General features: G+C 44.0%; 1 protein-coding gene across 1 annotated transcript in view; it reads right to left on the reverse strand.

The window, feature by feature from the left end:
* Positions 1 to 20,410, reverse strand: part of SLC7A8 (solute carrier family 7 member 8) — a 103,745-nt gene that overhangs the window by 17,654 nt on the left and 65,681 nt on the right. The window contains exons 5-10 of the mRNA XM_086923757.1: positions 10,734 to 10,859; positions 8,895 to 9,048; positions 7,468 to 7,591; positions 4,393 to 4,496; positions 3,066 to 3,162; positions 601 to 750 (exon numbers count right to left, since the gene is read on the reverse strand). Of these exons, the coding sequence (XP_086779883.1) occupies positions 601 to 750; positions 3,066 to 3,162; positions 4,393 to 4,496; positions 7,468 to 7,591; positions 8,895 to 9,048; positions 10,734 to 10,859 (755 nt within the window). The remainder of the gene's footprint in view (positions 1 to 600; positions 751 to 3,065; positions 3,163 to 4,392; positions 4,497 to 7,467; positions 7,592 to 8,894; positions 9,049 to 10,733; positions 10,860 to 20,410) is intronic.

Genomic DNA, 20,410 nt, shown 5'->3' on the forward strand with positions numbered 1-20,410 from the left:
CAAGCTCCCACTAGGCCTTAAGCACACAGTGTGCCAAGGTCATATTTTTGTTTAAAAGGCCTGACACATACCTAAGGTGCCAGAACATGCCTCCGCAAACGTAAATGCTTGACTAGGCCTAGGGCCTCTACTTACTCCAAACCTCTGCAACAGTCCCTAAACTCCTGGTGTAACCTACACCGGTATGGGCTGGATCAGACGTTCTTTACGTGCAAACTTGGCCACCTACACAACTGCCAGGTACCTCCAGCCTCCACTTCAGGCCAGCCTAGTTGCTCCACCCATGCTTCTGAATGCAATTCTGGTCTGCTGACCTCACCAAACCTAGAGATCCCCTGAGGCCCACGAGCTCTTGCATTTCTGGAGTGGCTGTCCGAACCCACTTTTGTCTGCTTTTTTGATGCTTTATTGATATTTATTGGTGAAATTGCTTGTTGCCCTATGTTTGATTTTTGGCACACATTTTTACACATAGTTGTTGCGACGAAGATCCACAGCCACTCCCTGGCATGCTGGCAACCCATTGAGTGGTGTCTGCAGGAGAAAGTTGAGGCTGGCCATAACTTTAGGGCAGGTAGCTCTACGTTTCAACCATCTTACCTTGATGGGCCGATGCATGTCAGGCTTCTTCCAGCGTAACACGATCTGACCCGCAACAGTGACACCATAGAACAGGTAGTTAATGAAGCCCACGTAGTTAATGAGGGTGTACATGTCGCTGGTGACCAGCATCAGCAGGGTGGACAGGCACTGGAGGAGGAAGAGACGGTAGTAAACAGAGAGTGGCACTGGAGACAGCTGCATCAAACCCACAGTTTATTTGTGTTTGACCCATCAACCTTCGCTATCAGCTGTCATCTTTTTGTCCAATTGTTTGCGTCTCCTTCTCGCCCTTATTTATATCCCTTCTTTATTTTCAGCCCTGTATTCATCCAATGGTTCCTTCCCCTCTTTTTTCCAATCATATGGTTCTCCTCTGTTTCCTAAAAGGCTTCCTTACTGCTCTCATTTTATCTCCATTTTGTTTCTCTTATCCCTCCCACTCCCCTTCACCTCCCGCCCTGGGTTTCCTTCTTTTCTCAGCATTCCTCGATCTCTAAGCTTCTCTCCTCTTTTTTTAATAGGTTCCCTTCTTTCTTGCTAAATGTTCCCGACACCTCACAGGATACCTTTTCCTCTGGTACGTTACCTTTGTTCCATCTTCGTCTGTCCATCTCATGTGTTGCATCACACAGGTGCGCTTGCCTTTGTCTCTTTAAATAGATATGCCTTGCTTATGCTTTTACTCTCTCTAACCATCCCTAATTTTCTGTCTTGTAGTTTGTCTCTTGCGTGCCCTCTTGAGGAAGCCCCAATTTACTGCCTTGAATGCAGCTGTGCCATGCATGCAACAGATAATCAATGCACAACAACGCTGATCAATAAACAAAGCAAACGTTAGAGAGCAGTCCATAGATGATGGCCGTCGTAAGTAAGGTAAGGAAAACTTGTAAAAGATTACACATTCTTTCTGCTAAATGAGGAGCAGAATCTGAGACTGCATAAGATGGTGGGTCGTTAGTTATAGGTTGCTGGAGTGCTGGTTGTGGTGGAAAATGCTGAAAACGTTAGTGGTTAGTGGAAAAGGCGGCTGGTCTTAAGTTTCTAAGTGACTGTGGTGGCAGACAAGGGTGCAGAGTATTAGTTTGTGTGTGATGGAGAAAAGTAAGCAGCAGCAGACCGTTCTATCAGGAAAGCACAACATTGCCCGACAGGCTGGTGATCTGGAGGTGCAGCTGGGAGCACTGGAGATGTCACATAGTAGAGGTACTGAACCTCCTTCTCAATACAACTCATCCCACCTCTCACTCAATCCACCTCTACCTCTCCCTCTCTGTCCTGTGCACACTTGTCTCTGCCATCCATGCAGTCGTTCACTCTCTGGTCACTCTATCCTTCGCTAGCCCCTCTCCCACTTCCTTATCGCTCACTTGTCCCCTTCCCTATCTCTGCCTCTCCTATGATCCCTTCCCAGTCTCATAGGCTCCCTTGTGCCTTTACATATACCAATTTTCTCTTTTTCGTTTTTCTGAGGATTGCAGGTTTATCTTACTTTCAAACCTTGGTTCTCTCATGCGTTTCTCTCTCTCCCACGTGTTCCCTTTCCCCTCATTCCCCTTTTCTATGTTGTGGTTGAACATTTTCCCTCTCATATTTCCGTTTAATTTACTTTGTCTGTAACTGGAGTAATTCCTTCACTGTCATGCTCATGTGCAGCCCCCTCTGTCATTCATAATCTCTCTCACATTTCCTTCTCGCTCTCATACACTCTCCCACATTCCATTTTCTGGCTCTCTTGTCATTATTTCTCCTTTCTCTCACTCTCTCGTTCCCAACATACTGGTTGTAGAGATGCTTTAGCCAATTACAGAATGGGGGAGAAGGCGGGGACAATATGGTGGAAATTGTTCATCCAATGGAAGATGGATTGGGACGGCTGAACCAATGGAGAGGGAAACAAAACGAGAGAATGGGGGGATGTGATCAATATAAAAAGGAAGGAGATGGTGCAACTATGGAAAGGTGATGGCTCGGCCGGTCTAGGGTGGGATGGCTCGCGGTTGGGAGAACATGAAGTTGAGGAAAATGCTCCAAATAAAAACGAATGGGAAAGAAGATAACTACGAGGGACACTCTGATCAATGGGGTTAATGGATGGTTCCCTGGTTTGCACACAGTGAGAAAAGCGAGGCTGGGATTGCCAGAGGACACCGACTGACTGCTAGGTGGGGCGCTTGATGGGTGAATTGCACAGGGATCGGGAAAGTAATGGATAAGTATGCTCTGAAAGCGTGGATATCTAAACAGTAAAAGCCAGATGAGATGCACAGGGGTTGTAAACATATGAGGATTGTTATGGGTGAGAGGGTTCGATGTATAGGGTGCTTGCATGGAGTGAGTTTTAGTCATGAGTAGATTAAGAAGGACCCAAAAGGTGGGTGAGTAATTGGCTTAAATGATTCATGGTAAAGAGTTGAGAGGGGAGAAGAAAGAGTTAAGTAGACAGATGCATCATGCTTCCTTACGGTAAAGAGCAAGGCTGGGATGGGGGTGCAACGTTTGATGTGGATCATGGCCAAGACGCTGGGCAGGTGACCTTCACGAGCGCCAGCAAAAAATAATCTATAAAGAAACAAAAGAGCGAGGTCAAAGGTGAACAATACTTCACACGCCTAGGAAGAGGTGTGTGAGCAGAGGATGAACGAATGCATCTACCACAACACATGTAGAAACAAGGCGCGCCTGTGAACAGCCCAACACAGTTGTGTGAACACAAAGCTAGTGCTGCCCTGATGTACACTCTGCAGCCAGGCACAATCACACAGAATATACTGCTGAGAAAAGACAATATTTTCAGGAAGAACCACAAGTGTCCAATGAGGTTACCTGTGGCTGTCCTGGACCTTACTTTTCACATCCAAATAATGCAACTAACAGATTTGCTCCAAGACCACTTCCTTTTGTCCAATTCATGGGGAAGACATCAAATCTGGGATAGTTTTCCAACAGGCCAAACTTGTATCTCTTGAATCATAGAGCGGTACCTACTAGTTAAGGCTTAATGACAGCAAAACTGAAATTATTACCTCAGGTTGTCTCCATATTGTTTATTCGTACTCTACACTTTTTGAAGTATGTGTACAAATTAAACGGGTGGAGAGGACACCTGTTACATGCCGATGCCAGCGGATTACAAGGGTGCACTGAAGAATGGTTCCATCTGATATTTCCCTACATTCCAGGCATGGTCATGTTGCTCTTGCTGGAGACTTGGTAACCCTCAGGATATTATTTACTCCTTCAGTCACTCTATTAAATCGGACAGAGGCGGTATTCAATTGAACTTTGGCAGAAGGTTATTTCACTCTGTGAAGTTCACTTCAAAATCTGTGTACTGGCTTCCAAATACAGGGCCGGGTTCAAAACCCAAAAGATAAATCCAGCGCTACAGTCCTAACCAGGCACCAGGCATATCTGTCATTTTTCAATGGCCCCAAACCCCATGTATCTTAAGAGGTGCCAGTTTACTTTCCTGTGCTGCAACAATATTGTGGGACTTCTTGCCATGATGATGGACCTTTCAGACTCTCTCCTGGACAACTGCTTGGTTTTGAAGACTTAATGCTTTGAAGCATGAGTTAAAGAAGATTCAAACAAACACACATACACACAGCCAACATACAGCAGAGAACCATAGCACACATGGACACAGGCTATGGTCCTAGAACAAAAGCCTATGCTCTCCTGGCAGCATGGTAATATACAACCCAACAGGGGCCTTCAGGGCGATCAGCAGGTATTAGCGTGGCTGACCTCTCCTCAGTACTTGCTCACACTCATATGATACTTCACCTTGAGGATGTAAAGAGCGAGCCATTCACGCCTCCAAAGGTGGACAGGGCGACTGATATGGGCATGATCCAAGCCATGACACCAAGCAGTTTCTCACCAAAGGTCTGGAAGAGAGGGAAAGGAGACAGACATGAGAGTGGCCTTGTGGACAAAAAAGGAAGAGAAAAATAGTACAGAGTTCAAATGAAGATTGAAGTTACACAAGAAGAGGGCAACAAGTGGCAACAAGTGTGAAAGGAAGGCCCCCAGACAGCAAAGGGAAGAGAGAAAGGAGTTTTAAAAGGGGAGAAAAGTTAAAAGAGAGAGGGAAGAAGATTGGAGAAGAAAGAAGAGGGCAAACAGGCCAAAGGACATTTGAAAGAGGTGAGGAAGGAGGGCAGATGAACCAGGTAGGATAAAAGAGTAGAAAGAACGAATGATCCCAGAACCAGAGAGTAGTCATGCCAAATATGATCCACAGTTCAAAAAAAGGAACAGGCAGGAAAAATGCAAAGATCTCATCAAAGACATCTCTAGTTAATTATTCTATTTTTCGCCTGGACAGTGAGGTAAGGAAACTCAACAGTTCTTTTCCGTACAACTCTTAATGATTCTCGTTTCACCCACACTTCATGCGAGGAGCAAAGTTGGGAAAGTTTAGAATTATCTAACTAGCAGTGAGGACAATTATGGAACAGGCGCCTTAGAGTGAATATGGGAGTTCTTCCCTAAGGAGCTGTGCCGCACTTCTGCCCTTGTCTTTTGGAAAGACTTTTTAAGAAAACAGTTGTGCCCAATGAAAAACTGCCATAAACTACAAAGGGGTTATCGATTCCTAAGTCTTTTTTTACTTGTCAATAACTCTCACTGATCAGCGAGCTCCTACTCTAGTTTATTACTCCGTGTCCCCTACACCCCACTTTACCCAGGACTTTGTAAAATAATCATTGTTTCGTACCCACTTCCACCCTAAAAGCGAATTATAGTCAACCTGCTGCTGAACAGAATCTTAAGTGGTAACCAGAGGTTTTTTAAAACACTATAGTTGTGTTATATCCTACCCCTCTGACCACTCCGTCTACAACCTCTTGCTTCTTTGCATGTGAAACGCAGGATGCAGTTTAGTGATGCTACCATGGTCTATCTATAGTAAAGCATTAGACATTCATCTCCTATCTTCTCCTCTCTCAGGAGACATATCTACAAACAAACTTTCTCCTCTTCTATCGGTTTCATCACTTCAGGATAAATGATTTGAGCTCATCTGAATATCCAGTCTGATGCCCAAGTAGCCTTGAAAGAGTCAGTCCTTGCAAGGCCACCCTCTGTACTCCCTACAGACATGCAATGCGGCTGGGATCTACTCAGTCTTCCACTCTTACTGACTCTGCGATGCTTTGAGACTGCCCATCTGCAAGGGTGTGCAGTAACTTGTACCTAGCCGAGGCCGCCTTACATCTAACTAGTCACTCTTCCCTCGCTACCTCAACCATTCATGCTTCCCCTTTCACCCACAAGTACTTTCTCCTCCCCTTCGTAACCCAACAGCTCCACTATGACAGATTTGTTATTTTTGAAGCATCATTGGTGCAGGCTGAAGAATACTAGTGATGGAAAGGTAAGCCAAATCACATTTTGCATGGCATTGTCTGACTAGCCATATTTTGCTTTGCTTCTGTATTCTAAAACACTGTCCCACAAAGAAGTCAACATTAAGGATAGTTTACATCTAAGTTTGTGTTTTTATGTCCTATGGCCAGCTGTGAGTAGAGCGAGGATGGAGAAAGATGGCAGCTGTAAAACTTTAACTTTCAGCTTTTAAAATTGGAAAAACAATGACTGAAGTTGCATTAGAAAGCATAAAATTGCTTGATGATTCTAGGGATGCGTGGGACTTCTTTATTCACGTTTCTCAGACGACTAAATCCACTTTTCAAGAGACGCCACTTGTTGTCTAGAAACACCTTCCCTCTATTGTGTGAGCACGGAGAAAGCTGATGGTGTCCTGGGGTCTTGTTCCCCCCCTTTCTTCACTTGCTTTCCCCAGCATGAGAGCTCTCTGGGATTGGCCTGAGCGGCCTGGTTTGCTGCTCAGACAGTGCCTGGGACTCTGTGCGGTTTCTCCAAACCAGCTTTGCAACCAGGCTCGGGTTGGAGAAACCTAAGTTCTCATGTCTTTTTGGTTGGCCTAAGATGGCCGGCCAAACTGAGATGTGCCCTTACAAGTGCATCTACCACTCCTCCTCCCAGTCCCTGCCCTGTTCAGGATTGCCTACCCCACCCCGCTATAGACTGGCGTCGGCTGTCAGACAGAGAAAAATAAAATAATAATAAAATTGTTTGACTCTGCATGCTTTTAGCAGGGTGAGCGACGCTCCTTTGCCATTACAGAGGAGCCGCCACTGTTCCCTGCCCCTGCCTGGGGCACCCAGAGCCAGGAAGGTGAAACCCTCAGGGGTGGGGAGGTTTTTTGGTAATCCCTGTGTAACTGATTCTAAGGGGGGAGTAAGAGAGGCCTGCATTTCCAGATAAAGGGTAGAGGCCGGCATGCGCTGCATACCAGCCCAAAGAGAAAAGACGAGCACTAGGGAAAATGCCAAGAAAAACAGGAGAAATTTGCAAGCCCATACCGAGAAATGAACACACAAAAACAACAACGGTTAACTGTTAAAAATATATTGGGTTGGAACATACTAAGCTGCTGAACAGGGATAGGAGTCGGTATGCGGCCTGGTTTGCTGATTCAAAAACTGTAAAAATAACATTACTCAATTCCTCAGAGGAGAAGTACGTGGAACGGAATACTTCCAAACCTACAAAGTTTTAGGTAGCATCTACTGTTACAGACCACTTGTTAGAAGTAGAAAGCAAGAGGCCAGGTTTTCCCCCCGAAAAAGATGACCTAGTAAGCCACACAACACAGACAGAGCAGGAAAAAGAAGCAGCAGGGAAATTAAAGAGATGTAGGAGGCAGGGACAGCTATAGCATAGCACCATAGATGGTAGAGGAAGCAGTAGAGGATCATAAAGAGTAGGTAGCACAGCAGATGACACCATAAAGAACAAAGCAGAGAGGGGAGGTTGGAATGCACTTACCACAGCAACAGCATTGGAGGCCAACAGTTCTTCTGGCGACATGGCAGTGATATAAGCAATATTTGCAAAGACATACACAAATGTGACCAGTGGAATGGAGATAAAGATCGCCCGAGGTAGATTCCTGCAAAGAGAAAAAGAAAACGTCAGAACGAGTTGATGAAAAACTGATAGTGGACAGGAGGGAAGGCTTCAAGCTAATCACAGGCAGGTGAAGGTTGGTGTGACCACTATGACTCCCTGCTAGCACTTACGCTTTCAGAGATATGTATCTAAATAGGATTTACATCACTGGATGTAAAATAAATCAAAATGACGCCTACCGACTATTCTTCAAAAGACCTATGATACTCTATTTGCAAGCTTTGGGATCAAGTGAAGTAAGACTGGTAGAGATTTCCAAGGCTACTTAGAGGGGTTTTCAGCTGTTGTGGCCTTTTAGGCCAGAATTGTTGAAGTAAAATGGAATAATACAAATTTGTTGACAAAGTGGTAATTCAGGCTCCTGTAATTTCTTTTATTTTTGGTTAAGCTCACTGAACAAAAGATGAACAGAAAGTCAATAACTAGTGGAGGTCGAGTTTTTCTGGTGGTGGTATCTCATAGTCAGGCCTGGCAGGCTTAGTAGTCCTGTCCCTCTTAAGTGGCCCGCCATGGGCATGATCTTTTTGGTGTTCTGGGTTTACTGAATTGCCGCTGCTAGGGTTACGCTATTTCTAACCACCCACCGGGAGTTCAGTAAAAGTACTGCAGGCCTAAGTAAACTTCTGCCAACCAGTCAGTCCCCCAAAAGACTGAAAGGAGGAACAAGGTATGAGTTCTTAAGCCAGAGAAACTACAGAACTCTGCCTGATACAAATTAGAAGTTATATTCTAACATTGATCCTGGACCGCCTCATTGAAGCTTGCACTACAGACGCTTGACTCCTGGGCCCAATGGCTCCCATGCCAGTCTCATACTGCAAGCTTTTTATCTGGCGCACTCAGTCTCCCAGTGAGTTCTTTTTCGAGGACTACTCTTCTGCTAAGTGCAACCTTTTGTGCTGCAGAAATATGAAAGATAATGTCATATCGAACATCCCTTTGGCCCACTAGACTCTGCATTTTTATTTTCTTGAGCTGCCTCTTCATAGGCCATCGTGTTGATATAATCCACTATTGTGATCACCTATTTTACCACTATCCCTAGTATATGCTACGCTATTTTGCAGTAATTTATGGGACACCAACAAGCCATTCATTGGTCCCCATCTTATTTTCCACGTGTGGCCTCTATAATTTGAAAGAATGCTCTAGATGTAGCCTTCAAGCTGAACAAGCTTCTCCAGAAGGGCTTCCTAAATGGGGACAACACTATGAAATCTCAAAGGAGGAGAACCTCTTCTAGAGGAGGTCTCGCCAATGAAATCAGTTTTAATGTCACTTACTTGTGAGGGTCAACCAGCTCTTCAGTGACATAGTTCAAGAAGTTCCAGCCGCCATATGCAAAAGAGCCCTGTAGGAAGGCAAGCGCAATCAGCCCGATGTCTGGCTCCTGGAAATTTTCAAAAGCGTTTTTCGGCTCCAGCCAGAAATATTCCCCTGGAATGCAGCAAGAGGCAGATGGAAGAAGCGAATTAGGAGTTGTGGCATAAGGATGAAGAGGTGAGAAAACAGGGCAAAGAGAAAAAAAATATTAACCCAAGACAAACTTTCTTCTGGATGAGTTCAAGTGCAAAACACCCACCTTTCTCTTCTGCATAAGCGTGAATAGAAACTACAGCAAGTAGTTAGTATTCGCAAACTATATCCAAGTTACAGACTACAGCGCCACCAATTCAAACCCTTCTCAATAATCATGAATACAAAGCATTCAACCCACCTATGCTGTTAACACAAACCCAATATACTGCATAAGCTTGAATTCAACAAATCTAACTATTCCTGTGGGTCATGCTTAAGTAGAACACACAAACCAGTTCTTGGTACAGCAAACTCACATGTCCGTTACACACAAACCTAAGAATAAATAAATAAGAATAACGCTTTCTCTTCTGTGTGCACCCAAACACAGTGCATCCACACGACTCTTCTATGTAACCTAAAGTGTAAGACTGCCATATCTATTACCTCTGTATATGTCCAATTAGAACACATCTTATGAACAGACCAGAGTACAACACGGCCTCCTCCTCTATATTGTACAAAAGTCCAAGTACAATTAATCTGCTGGTTTCTTCCACTCTAGTTCCTATCCACTGGTCTCTTCTGTTTGCTACCTCTTTAAATACAATCACCAGTACCTTATGCAGCAACCACTCTTCATCATTGCCAACAATACCTCCTGTGCCAGCAGAAGTACTCAGGGTTATTAATCCATCGCATTCACATCTTACTTCTGTATAAGTGCAGGTACAACCCAACATTTCTGCAGCAGTCCAATACAGCCATCTTTCATTTCTGCCCAAGCCCAAATATGACACACCTGCTTTTCCCCTCTACACAAGCTGAAGGACCACACAGCCATCTGCTTCTGCTACACAAGACACAGTACAACACACCCATATGTCTCTTCAGCATAAGCCCAAGTACAGGACATTGAGTATTATTGTCTGATTAAGGGTGTGTACAACACATCCACCTTATGCCCCTTCTGTGCAAGTAAAAGTACAGCATATCTTCTATGCAGGCCAAAGAGCAAAGCATTCACCTGCCTTTCTTCGTAAGCACATATATTCCACCTGTCCTTTCTATGCACGGTGGTGCACAATACACTCAAGTATCTTCAGTGCAAACTTGCACCCAGACGATTGCCTGTCCCCACAACATACGTCGAAGAACAGCACATCTGCCTTTCCCTTCTGTATATGTCCAAATAAAAGACATACATGAACCTCTTCTGCATAGGTACAAGACAACCATAAGTATATTTTAAGCATGTCAAAGTCCAACATATATGTATATCCCGTTTGCACATGTATAGTACATCATTTTGACCACTCCCACCTGGCAGGCAATAACGAGCCAGTATAAAAACTCAGCTTCACTCTGCTAGTTGTGAGTTCTCTCACAAAATTGGGAGGTCTCAAACGCACCAGTGCCTCGAATTACTCAAGCAGACCAGTGGGAGCTATTCTTGACAGTGTAGAGGGGACAGCTGAAAACGAATGCACGTTTACGACCCACAAGTTGAAATACTCTGTACCTTTGACTCTTCCCCCAAGTCCCTTTTCTGTCTTCGCTACCTCCTCTTGTGAGTGCACGTACCAACAAGACACCCCTCTCACCTTTGCAGATCTGTACTATGCCCATGATAATAATAAGTCCCAAGGCGAGCAGTTTGCCAGCAGTGAAGATGTCCTGCACCCTTGTCGCCCATCGCACACTGTAACAGTTCACCCACGTCAAAAGTACTGCAAAAAAGAGCAAAAAGTAACAGCATTAAACATAGTATGTTCAACTGACAGGTGTCTCTCGTATTCTGTCTAGTGAGGTATTGTCTATTAAACAGGGAGCATTAAGAGTCAGACATGATAAAGTGGAGCTCTGCCCTAGTACCCCTAAATCAGTATGCTCACACAATGAATGGTATTTTGCTAGTGTATTCTTATTCACTATGCAATATCTGGCTACTAATTAATTATGTGATTCTGAATAATCTTAATTATTATAAACAGCTATGCAGATAATATGCAAATGAAGAGTAATGGTAGGTAAACCCTGATCACACATCCCTATCCAACTAGACTAGTCCCTACCTACATTGTCTAAATACTGAGAACCAACATGCATGTCTGCATTAGTATGCTGCGCCTTAATTATGCGACAAGTACAGTTTCCACGTATACTTATGCTATCATCATGTCAGTAGTCAGAATTCACCCATTCAGCATCTTTCCTCCGCAGCCGGTCCATGTATGTAACCCGGCCACTGCAGATTATGTACCTATATCACAAATGATATCTTGTGGAAAGAGGCGGGTTCACTCGTGCTCCTGCTTTACTAAAAAAACATGCACATAATGCTCTTTTAGAGAAGCATACAGAAACTAATGCTGTTTCTCCCTTCATCCTTCTACTTCCATCTCCGTTGCAGCTTTGTTTACAATATGCACACTAGAGGAGTTGAAAGTTATTTTTTCTCTGTCCTAACAGTTTAAACGGTACCAAAAACATACAGTTTCCAAGTAGAACATATGGTGTTCAAGAACAGATTACTAGCATTATCATTTAAATGATTAGTCCACTTTTCTAGATCCTAGGCCTATTAAATAAATGCCTTAGTGGTAAATGCGGGGATGTATACATGCGACAGGCCTGTCTTGCATAGCAAATCTATTAGTATTATGTGATAGCCTAGCAACACACGACAAGAACACATAGAGCAATATACCCTCAGAGGAACAAACTTTACAAAAAACAGCAGGTGCAGGACAGAAGTTTTAAATATGATAACAGAAAGTCTGAAATGCAGTGGTTGTTCTAGATGGGCACATGGACAGATTCAAGATATTGGGTGGATTCCTTTTTAGGTCTTGTCTTAGCAGCAGAGGCGCTGTTCGTAGGAACTATCTCTCCGAGACATGCTGTATCTCCTCTGTGAGCTTTCAACACGCCCATCAATTGTCATTTGTTGGTTTGTGTGCCTTTCTAAAATCCTTACTTTTCATTTGTAAATTGAGGCTATTTGACCCTCCTTTTAGTGTGTCTCTCCCTCCAATGGCTATTGGCCCTGTTACATGCCTTATTTTGTTTCTTGGCATTTGAGTTAGTTACAGCACACTATTTTTTTTTCGATTACGTTGGTTCGTGTGTTTAGAATGTTGTGTTTATTGGCTTTCCGAGGTGAACTAGCGCAGCTGATGTTTTCAACCACAAGCTTTTCTTTTATTTAAGAAATTCCCTAGTTAGTTGGATTACTGTGTCGGTCTGAAGTATATATATTTTTTTTTAAAAAGACAGCATACCATATGTGGTTTTTTTATTTGAGAAACTCACTAGTTACTATGATTGCTGCGCTCCACTGGCGGCATTCGCTTTTTTTGAACACACATGGCACTCACGTTTTTTTTAATTAACAATAAATACACGCCAATGCCAAACCCTTCCGACTGTCCAATGCCAGAAATAAGCAACCAGTGCAGCTCACGCAGTCGGAGCTGCAGCACCAGCACTACCGAACTACAAGTGTTCTGTAATTTGTTTCAATTCAGCATTGTTTTATTTTTCATGTGTTCCAATCTGCATGCTTTTTGTAGGCACGGGGATAGCCGATGCTGAGATTCGAACCTGGTTCCCCGTCACAAAGTCCACACCTCTGTACGTTACACCACATCCTCTCAGACTGCTAGCGTGTTCTTTGTTTACAGGCAATGGGCACTAAAGAATGAGTCGTGGTTCAGCAATAGATAAGACATTATTTCTCAATTATTCACTGGCTCTGGCATTAGGTGCATAGACAGACTTCATGCCTAGCACTTAGCTGCTACAAGCCTCGCCTCCCTAGGCTGGGCGGCCTCCTGCTCTGGAGTGCAGAGATACGGACTAGGAACTCACTTTTCATTATAGTTATTTGTTTGGCTACGCACAAAACCACGTGTGTGTGTGCCGATTGTTATGCTGACCTTTCTTCAGTTTGTTGCAGTAAATCAACGTACCATGCAGCCCTGTTTTCAATCAAGGGAGCCAGACTGGACTGTAGAAAACAGTTTGCTTTTCTGAAGCACACCTGTTTGGTTGGCACCGAAGGCAGTCTTTTATCTGCTCTGGCTGGCTCTCTCGCTGACATTCTGGTACCTGGAAGTGATGTCTCTAAAGCCAATTTTCTTTTCACTTGGAATGCAGCAGTGTTGATGGACTACATTTAAAAACCCAGCATTGCTTTGATAACATTATTATGTCATTGTTTTTTTGTTTGAATCAGGTGATGCGTTTTGTCAGGAGCTTACAGTAAGATTGCAGTGCTTATCTTACAACAATTTTTCTCACGCTGTTGCATGCCCACTCAACCATGAGGTTATCTTCAGGATAATACCAAGCACTCGTGGCGGGGAACCTTGTGATTCATTTAAGAACTATAATGAAAATGGTCCGATTTCGCCAAGGTTTGCGTGGAGATACTTTTTTCTTTAAATGTTTTTTAGATAGTTTTGTATGGTCTTGACTCCAGAGCATTTTACAGGATGGTATTTGACAAAACAAAGTATAACTATATAAACACACAGTTTTAACGAGTGTGCCAAACTTCTTATCATTAGTGGAGTAGGGTGTGTTGGCATGAAACAGGTGTAGAGGGAGTATGAAAATAAAGTTTAGGTAGAAGGAACTTTGCAAGAGCACGCATTATCGGCATTATGCGATCAATGCATCCCGAAACATGGACTATAAATATTCCACTATTTGTATAATATACTTAATGACACACTTATCTATCGCCCACCAACAGCTAAACCCATCTTTCTAAACTCTAAAGGCCAGCTCCTTGAGCTTAAAGCAAAACTATCTAACTTCACCATTCTAGGTGATTTCAATTTTCACATTGAAAACACTACGGACACAGATAACGAGGCGCTCTAAGATCATATGGCAAGTGCATGACTCAATCAGCTGGTCAAAGAAGCAACTCACTCAGATGGGCACTGCCTTGACGGAATCTTCTCTGACCATTCTAACTTATTATGGAATAAAGCTCTGCCACTCATCAGGTCTGATCACAGAGCAATAATGTTCAAAATTAGCTTACCATCTAAAAGGCCCACCTATGTACCCAAGAAAGCTCTTAGCTCTCGACCCTGGCATAGGATTGAGGGAGACGAGTTAAGCAAGACACTCCTAGGCTCTCATCAACCCACCCCTGTGAACCTGGACGAGGTAGTGAAGAGCTATCATTCTTGGATTGATCTCTCGGGGCAGCAGTTAGCCCCCCTCAACTATGCGGAGGTCATCCAGACGTTCTGAACCTTGGTTCAATGAGTCTTTGAAAGAGCAAAAACAAACTTGCAGAAAACTCGAAAGGAAATGGAGGCTAGCTAACAATGCCCAAACCAATTCAGAATATAGACTGGCCATGCAAACCTATAGCAGCTCATTCTGAAAGCTAAATCTGATTTCATCAAAGAAAAAATTGAAGCAACCAATGGCTGTGCTAAAAGAGTGTTTACCACGGTAAAAAGACTTTCCAAGCTTCCTGAAATTAAAAATCAGGTTAATAGCCAGCAATTTTGTAACAAGCTAGCAAATGCCTTTCAACAAAAAGTCTTTGATGCCTTCGTTCCCCAATCTAATCTGTCTGCTCCCACAGATAAAAACCCAAGTGCTAGTCTAGCCCCTCATGCCAACACAGATAGCCCTTCCACCACCATACTGCCTATGTTTCCGACAATCACACTTGACCGGACTATCGAGTTAATCTCTTTAGTTAGGTCTGGATCCCCCTCTGAGCCATGCCCTCCCAAAATTTTGCACCTGGTCCCAGAAATCGAGGCATTCGATCTCTGGCCTATCTTTAACCACATGATTTCTTTGGGGAACTTTCCCACCGATTGGAAAAGAGCCTCCATATTGCCAAATTTGGATCCTGATGACCCCTCCAGTTGCAGACTAATTTCCAGGATACCGTTTCCTGCTACAATTATAGAAAGATACCTATATGAGGAACTGCATGCTTTTCCCGCGAAAGGTGACATCTTGGACCACTCGCAATTTGGCATCCGGGCAAACCACAGCACTGAGCTGGCCCTAATTACAGCCACAGAGGAACTTAGGCAAACCCTTGATAGAGGTGGGAGTGCTGCCCTTATCCTTCTAGACCTCTCAGTGCCATTCGACACTGTCGACCACAATATGTTGGTGGAACGCCTTGCCTAGCTGGGAATCAGGGATAAAGCACTCCTACTCAGATCCTTCATGTCAAGCAGGCCACAATCAGTAGCACTTGACTCATTTATCTCCCCGGACTTCTCACTCCCTTGGGGAGTACCTCAGGGCTCTTCGCTGAGCCCCACTCTTTTTAATCTGTACGTTACCCCGCTGGCCAAGCTGATAAGAACCTTTGGATTCACGCTGGTGTCCTATGAGGATGACACACAAATCATTGTGTCCATCAACAGTTCGTCTGCAGAAACATGCATCTCAGTTCAAAAACTGTATGTCACATAGGAAAGTGGATGCAGACAAACTGCCTAAAACTTAATACTTCAAAAACGGAAGTTATGCTTTTTGGCAACACGACTATTATCTGGTCACACTTGGCTGGTGTCCAAGTTTCATGGGCCTTCCCCCAACACCAGCCAACAAGGTTAAGAACCTCTGAGTTCTCTTCGACTCTAAGCTCTCATTTGAACCCCAGATTAATCACACCACAGCAGCCTGCTTTTTCATTCTCAAAATTCTGAAAAAAGTACTTCTGTTCATCGCATTAGAGTTAAGGAAAAAAGTGGTCACAGCCCTAATTAGTTCGATGTTGGACTTCTGCAACTCCCTCCTTACCAGTGCAAGCAAGTGCAGTTTACACAGTGTAAATGCCGCTGCCAGAGTCCTGCTTGGGCTCACTCGCTTCGATTCAGCCACCAAGGCTCTCGCAGAGCTACATTGGCTGCCCATCAGTAAGCACATTCAGTTTAACGCCTTATGTATTGCATTCAACGCCACACAAGGCAAGGGCCCATGGCAAATGTCGCAACTTTTTAGACCCTACACCCCAGGCAGATCACTAAGATCATCTAAGAGTGGCAACTTATCTATCCCCAAGATATCAAAAGTACAATGGGGAGGCAAAAGTTTTGCTTACACCACTGCTAAACTCTGGAACTCCCTGCCCACTTCCCTCAAAAACGAACCTAACTTGCTTCAATTTAGGAAGCGTTTAAAAACCTGGCTTTATTAACGCACCTTCCTAATAAGACTGCCTACTAGTCTATACAGCGCCTAAACACCTTTGGGTTTTGTCGGGCTTTATAAATCCCTCATTTCATTTCAATGCAAATAGATCCAACACTTCACTTCTGGTATCATGTACTTGCATGTCAATAACAACTGTGCAAATGTTTCCTGAGGCAGGCATGTATTCCCGAATCACAATGCATGACCCAATGTGTAGTAATTTTATAGAAGTTCAGTCCCTGGCAGCAAAGCACCCAAATAATGTGCTGCATGGCTAAACACTTATAAGGTCCCCAAGGCGAGACCTTTTGGCTATGCCAATGCTTGTTGGGAACAGGCCATCCAGCTTACATTTTAGTACAGGCATAGGTCTCACTCACACTCTCTCACTTGGCAGCTTTATGCACTCATTTCTCTGTAAAGGCTTGCAAATGTCTCCTGTTTTTCTTGGCATGGTTCCTAGTGCTTGTCTTTCTTCTTTGTGTTGGCATGCTGCCCTCTTTAAGTGGAAATCCAGGCCTCTCTCACTTCTCCCCTTAGAATCAGTTGCATTGGAATTACCGAAAAACCTTCCCAATCTTGAAGATTTCACCTTCCTAGCACTGGGTGCCCTGGGCAAGGGCAGGGAACAAGTAAGTAGCACCTCAATAATCACCTTACCCTTGGAGAGACGAGACTGGGTAATGCCCCGGTTACTTACTGGTAATCTTCATTACTCCGAGTCCTAGTCTTCCTCGCCACAGTATTTACTAATGAGCATTCTGCTCCTACAGAAACACCAAGCAAAAGTTAACATACTAGTCTCCCTTTTCCTTCAATATGGTCCCCAGTGGCAACCACCAATCACATAAAAGGATACAAGATCCACACCACGACCTGTAAACCAAAGCTGTATACATGAAGCCACAACAAAGGGCCGGGAGGGAAGGGAAACCATACTGTGGCGAGGAAGACTAGGACTCGGAGTAATGAAGATTACCGGTAAGTAACTGGGGCATTACCTCCTCATCCGTCTTCCTTGCCACAGTAATTACTAATGAGCAGATACCAAAGCAATATCAGCTTCATGGATAATAAATACAGCCTACACACGGAAGGCAGTACAACAAAAAACATCAGTGACAACAACGGAGAGAGACACCTCTCAAGAAACCACCGAGTACGGAAACAAAGAGGCAAAGGCAACAGAAGCACCAACCTGAAGACGGCAATGAGAAAGAAGGCATGAGGCGAAGACCAAGTGTCTGTCCAGCAAAACACAATTCAACAACAAAAGAGAGACTAACGGCGCAAATTAAAAGAACCAAATGGGAGGGCTAGTGATTGCGACCAAAACAAAACAAGGAATAAAGGAGGTATGCGATTTGTGGAAAAAAACTTTTCTTTTTTAAAAGAACCCTCACTCACCAACCTGGTTGGTGACATGCTTCATCATAGGGTTCCCACCGGGAAGACCGAATGTCTCCCTGGTGTGCTGCGACACCTGTTTTACAGTGATACAGTGGCATATGATAATGAATGCAGATGCCTCCTAAATAACACAACCAACTATGTTCGTCTTAGAGAGGATCCATCACCGGCCCTTCGAAAGGAAATTTCGGATTTGGTGACCGAAGCCAAACACAGTGGTCAAATCACTAAACAGGAGGCCGGTTTCCTGACCACGTCAGAGGGGAAAATCTCATATTTTTATACCCTACCTAAAACTCATAAAAATAGGGCACCACCACCTGTATGACCGATTGGCTCTGGCATTGGTTCATTACTTGAACCATTGTCAAAATACTGTGATTTTTTCCTGAAGCCTCTAATACAGGCCACCAGCGCATATATCAAAGACACAAAAAGCCTACTGTCCATGCTCCGAGATATCGTGATGGCGGATGGACCTTGTTTTCTGGTATCCTTAGATATTGAAAGTCTCTACACTTGCATCCCACAGGATGACACCATCAGTGTAATAACAGAAACCCTTAACCAATCCGTTTGGGATTTTAGAACTCCAACGGAATTTGTGGTTGACTGTGCTCCTTTGGCACTTAAACAAAACTTTTTTGAGTACCAAAGCGAGATCTACCTGCAGGTCACCAGCACTTCTATGGGCAGCACATTTGCTCCAAGTGTGGCTGGCCTGTAAGTGTACGACTTCGAATGCAAGTACATCCCAGCTCCCTCCAACCCTTTTTCATCTCATGTAACTTTTTGGCAAAGGCATATCGATGATGTGCTTGTCGTCTGGAGAGGGACGGAGGCACTTCTATTGTATTTCCTAGAGTGGATTAATACATGTGACCCACATTTTAGGTTCACATATAACTATGATAAGAATGAGATGATCTTCCTGCATGTAGCCATCAGCAAAGTGGGTAATCAGTTAAGGACGAAAACCTACCAAAAGCCCAATGCAAAAAACAATCTTCTACACTTTTCGAGTTTCCATTCACGCCCATTAAGGGAGAACCATTCCATTGGGCAATATTTACGCCTTAGACAAAACTGTAGGGAAGTGTCCGATTACAAGAGACAGGCGCAGGACTTAACTAACAAACGACACAATCGTGGATATCCCGAGCGCATTCTGAAAAAAGCTGTAAGAGGGCCAGGAACCAACACAGAGATGCTCTATTAGAGGACAATCCTAAGGACCCGGATGAGAATGTACCACTAACGTGTGTCACCACTTATAATTCCATTTCGAATGCCGTGAGCCGTTCCATTAACAAACATTGGAAGATTTTGAAAAACAACAACCACGACTGGGAAAAACCTCTATTCTCTTACAGACGGGCAAGAAGTTTGAAGGATTCTTTAGTCCACACACGTCCCAAGAACAAACGAAGTGAAGATGAACAGACTGTTCTGAACTCATGGGGTCTTCCCCCGGTTACTGGACACTACCCCTGCGGTGGATGTAGTGTATGTCATCTCACCACTCCCACCAAAGTTTTGGATTTGGAACCAGGCAAACAGTGGTTCCAACGCAAGCACACTAACGGCAACTCGTGCAATGTTGTGTATTTAATCGTTTGCTCCTGTGGACTCCGGTACGTGAGAATGACCACTAGGAGAATAAAAAAACGGGGGAACATCGTTTACATCAAAACATTTACCACGCACTACCATTACAACGCAGGAATTACAACGAAAGTCGTTACAACGACTTTCGCTGGAAGGTGCTGTTGGATAGGGAATAGTCACATTTTCTATCCAACACCTTCCCTACTATCCACGGGGACTGGAGTTGGAATAGAAAATTAAACTATTCCACTATCCAGCGCCCCCCAAGCAAGTCGTTGTAACAACTTGCGTTGTAATACCTGTGTTGTAAAGGCATGCGTGGTAAAAGCATGCGTTGAAAAGTCATACAACCAAACAACGTATCTGCGAACATCGCAGTAATAAGATGCCAAAGAAACACTACAAAACGGACTGCGCACTTCATACAATCCAACCATACCCCTAACGAGGTGGACCATCATTGAGCAACTTCAGTGCAATGCTGGGTAACAGGAGGCCCTTTTTGAAAAGGAACAATGGTGGATATACCGTTTTTTCACCCATCAATCAGGACAAAATGATAATATTCCGTGGGGCACTGTGATGCAACATTAATTCTTCTTGTGACATCACAGGACATTATTCAGTTGCCATTAACAAAAACCCCTTTTAGTTACTGTAGTTGCCTTTCGTCTGCTTTAAACTTTTTCTTAAGGACAGTGGGCAACAATTAATAAAATATAAAAATGGCTGGGTGGAATCGACCTTTAGAGCATCCTTATGACATCCATTTCAAACAGTTTTTATATTATCAGGGGTCTGTATCTAGATAGCGCCAAGATGGGTCAAACACTCACTGTATTTATTGGCAATTCCGGCATCTGCCATATCGCCACATATGCAGGGCTTAAGAATTAAGAGACTCTGAAAGAATGATGCCTGAGACGTTCCAATCTATGTTTTGTTCCGTCTCAATAACGTTTTTTACAAGTTGAAATACACTGGCCCTTTAACCCTTCCCCTGCTGATGACGGAACCGCTCCGTCATCAGCTACGGTTGGGCTGTGCTGATGACGGAGCGGTTCCG

The sequence above is a fragment of the Lissotriton vulgaris genome, chromosome 5 (assembly GCF_964263255.1).
Source record: "Lissotriton vulgaris chromosome 5, aLisVul1.2, whole genome shotgun sequence".
Taxonomy (NCBI): domain Eukaryota; kingdom Metazoa; phylum Chordata; class Amphibia; order Caudata; family Salamandridae; genus Lissotriton; species Lissotriton vulgaris.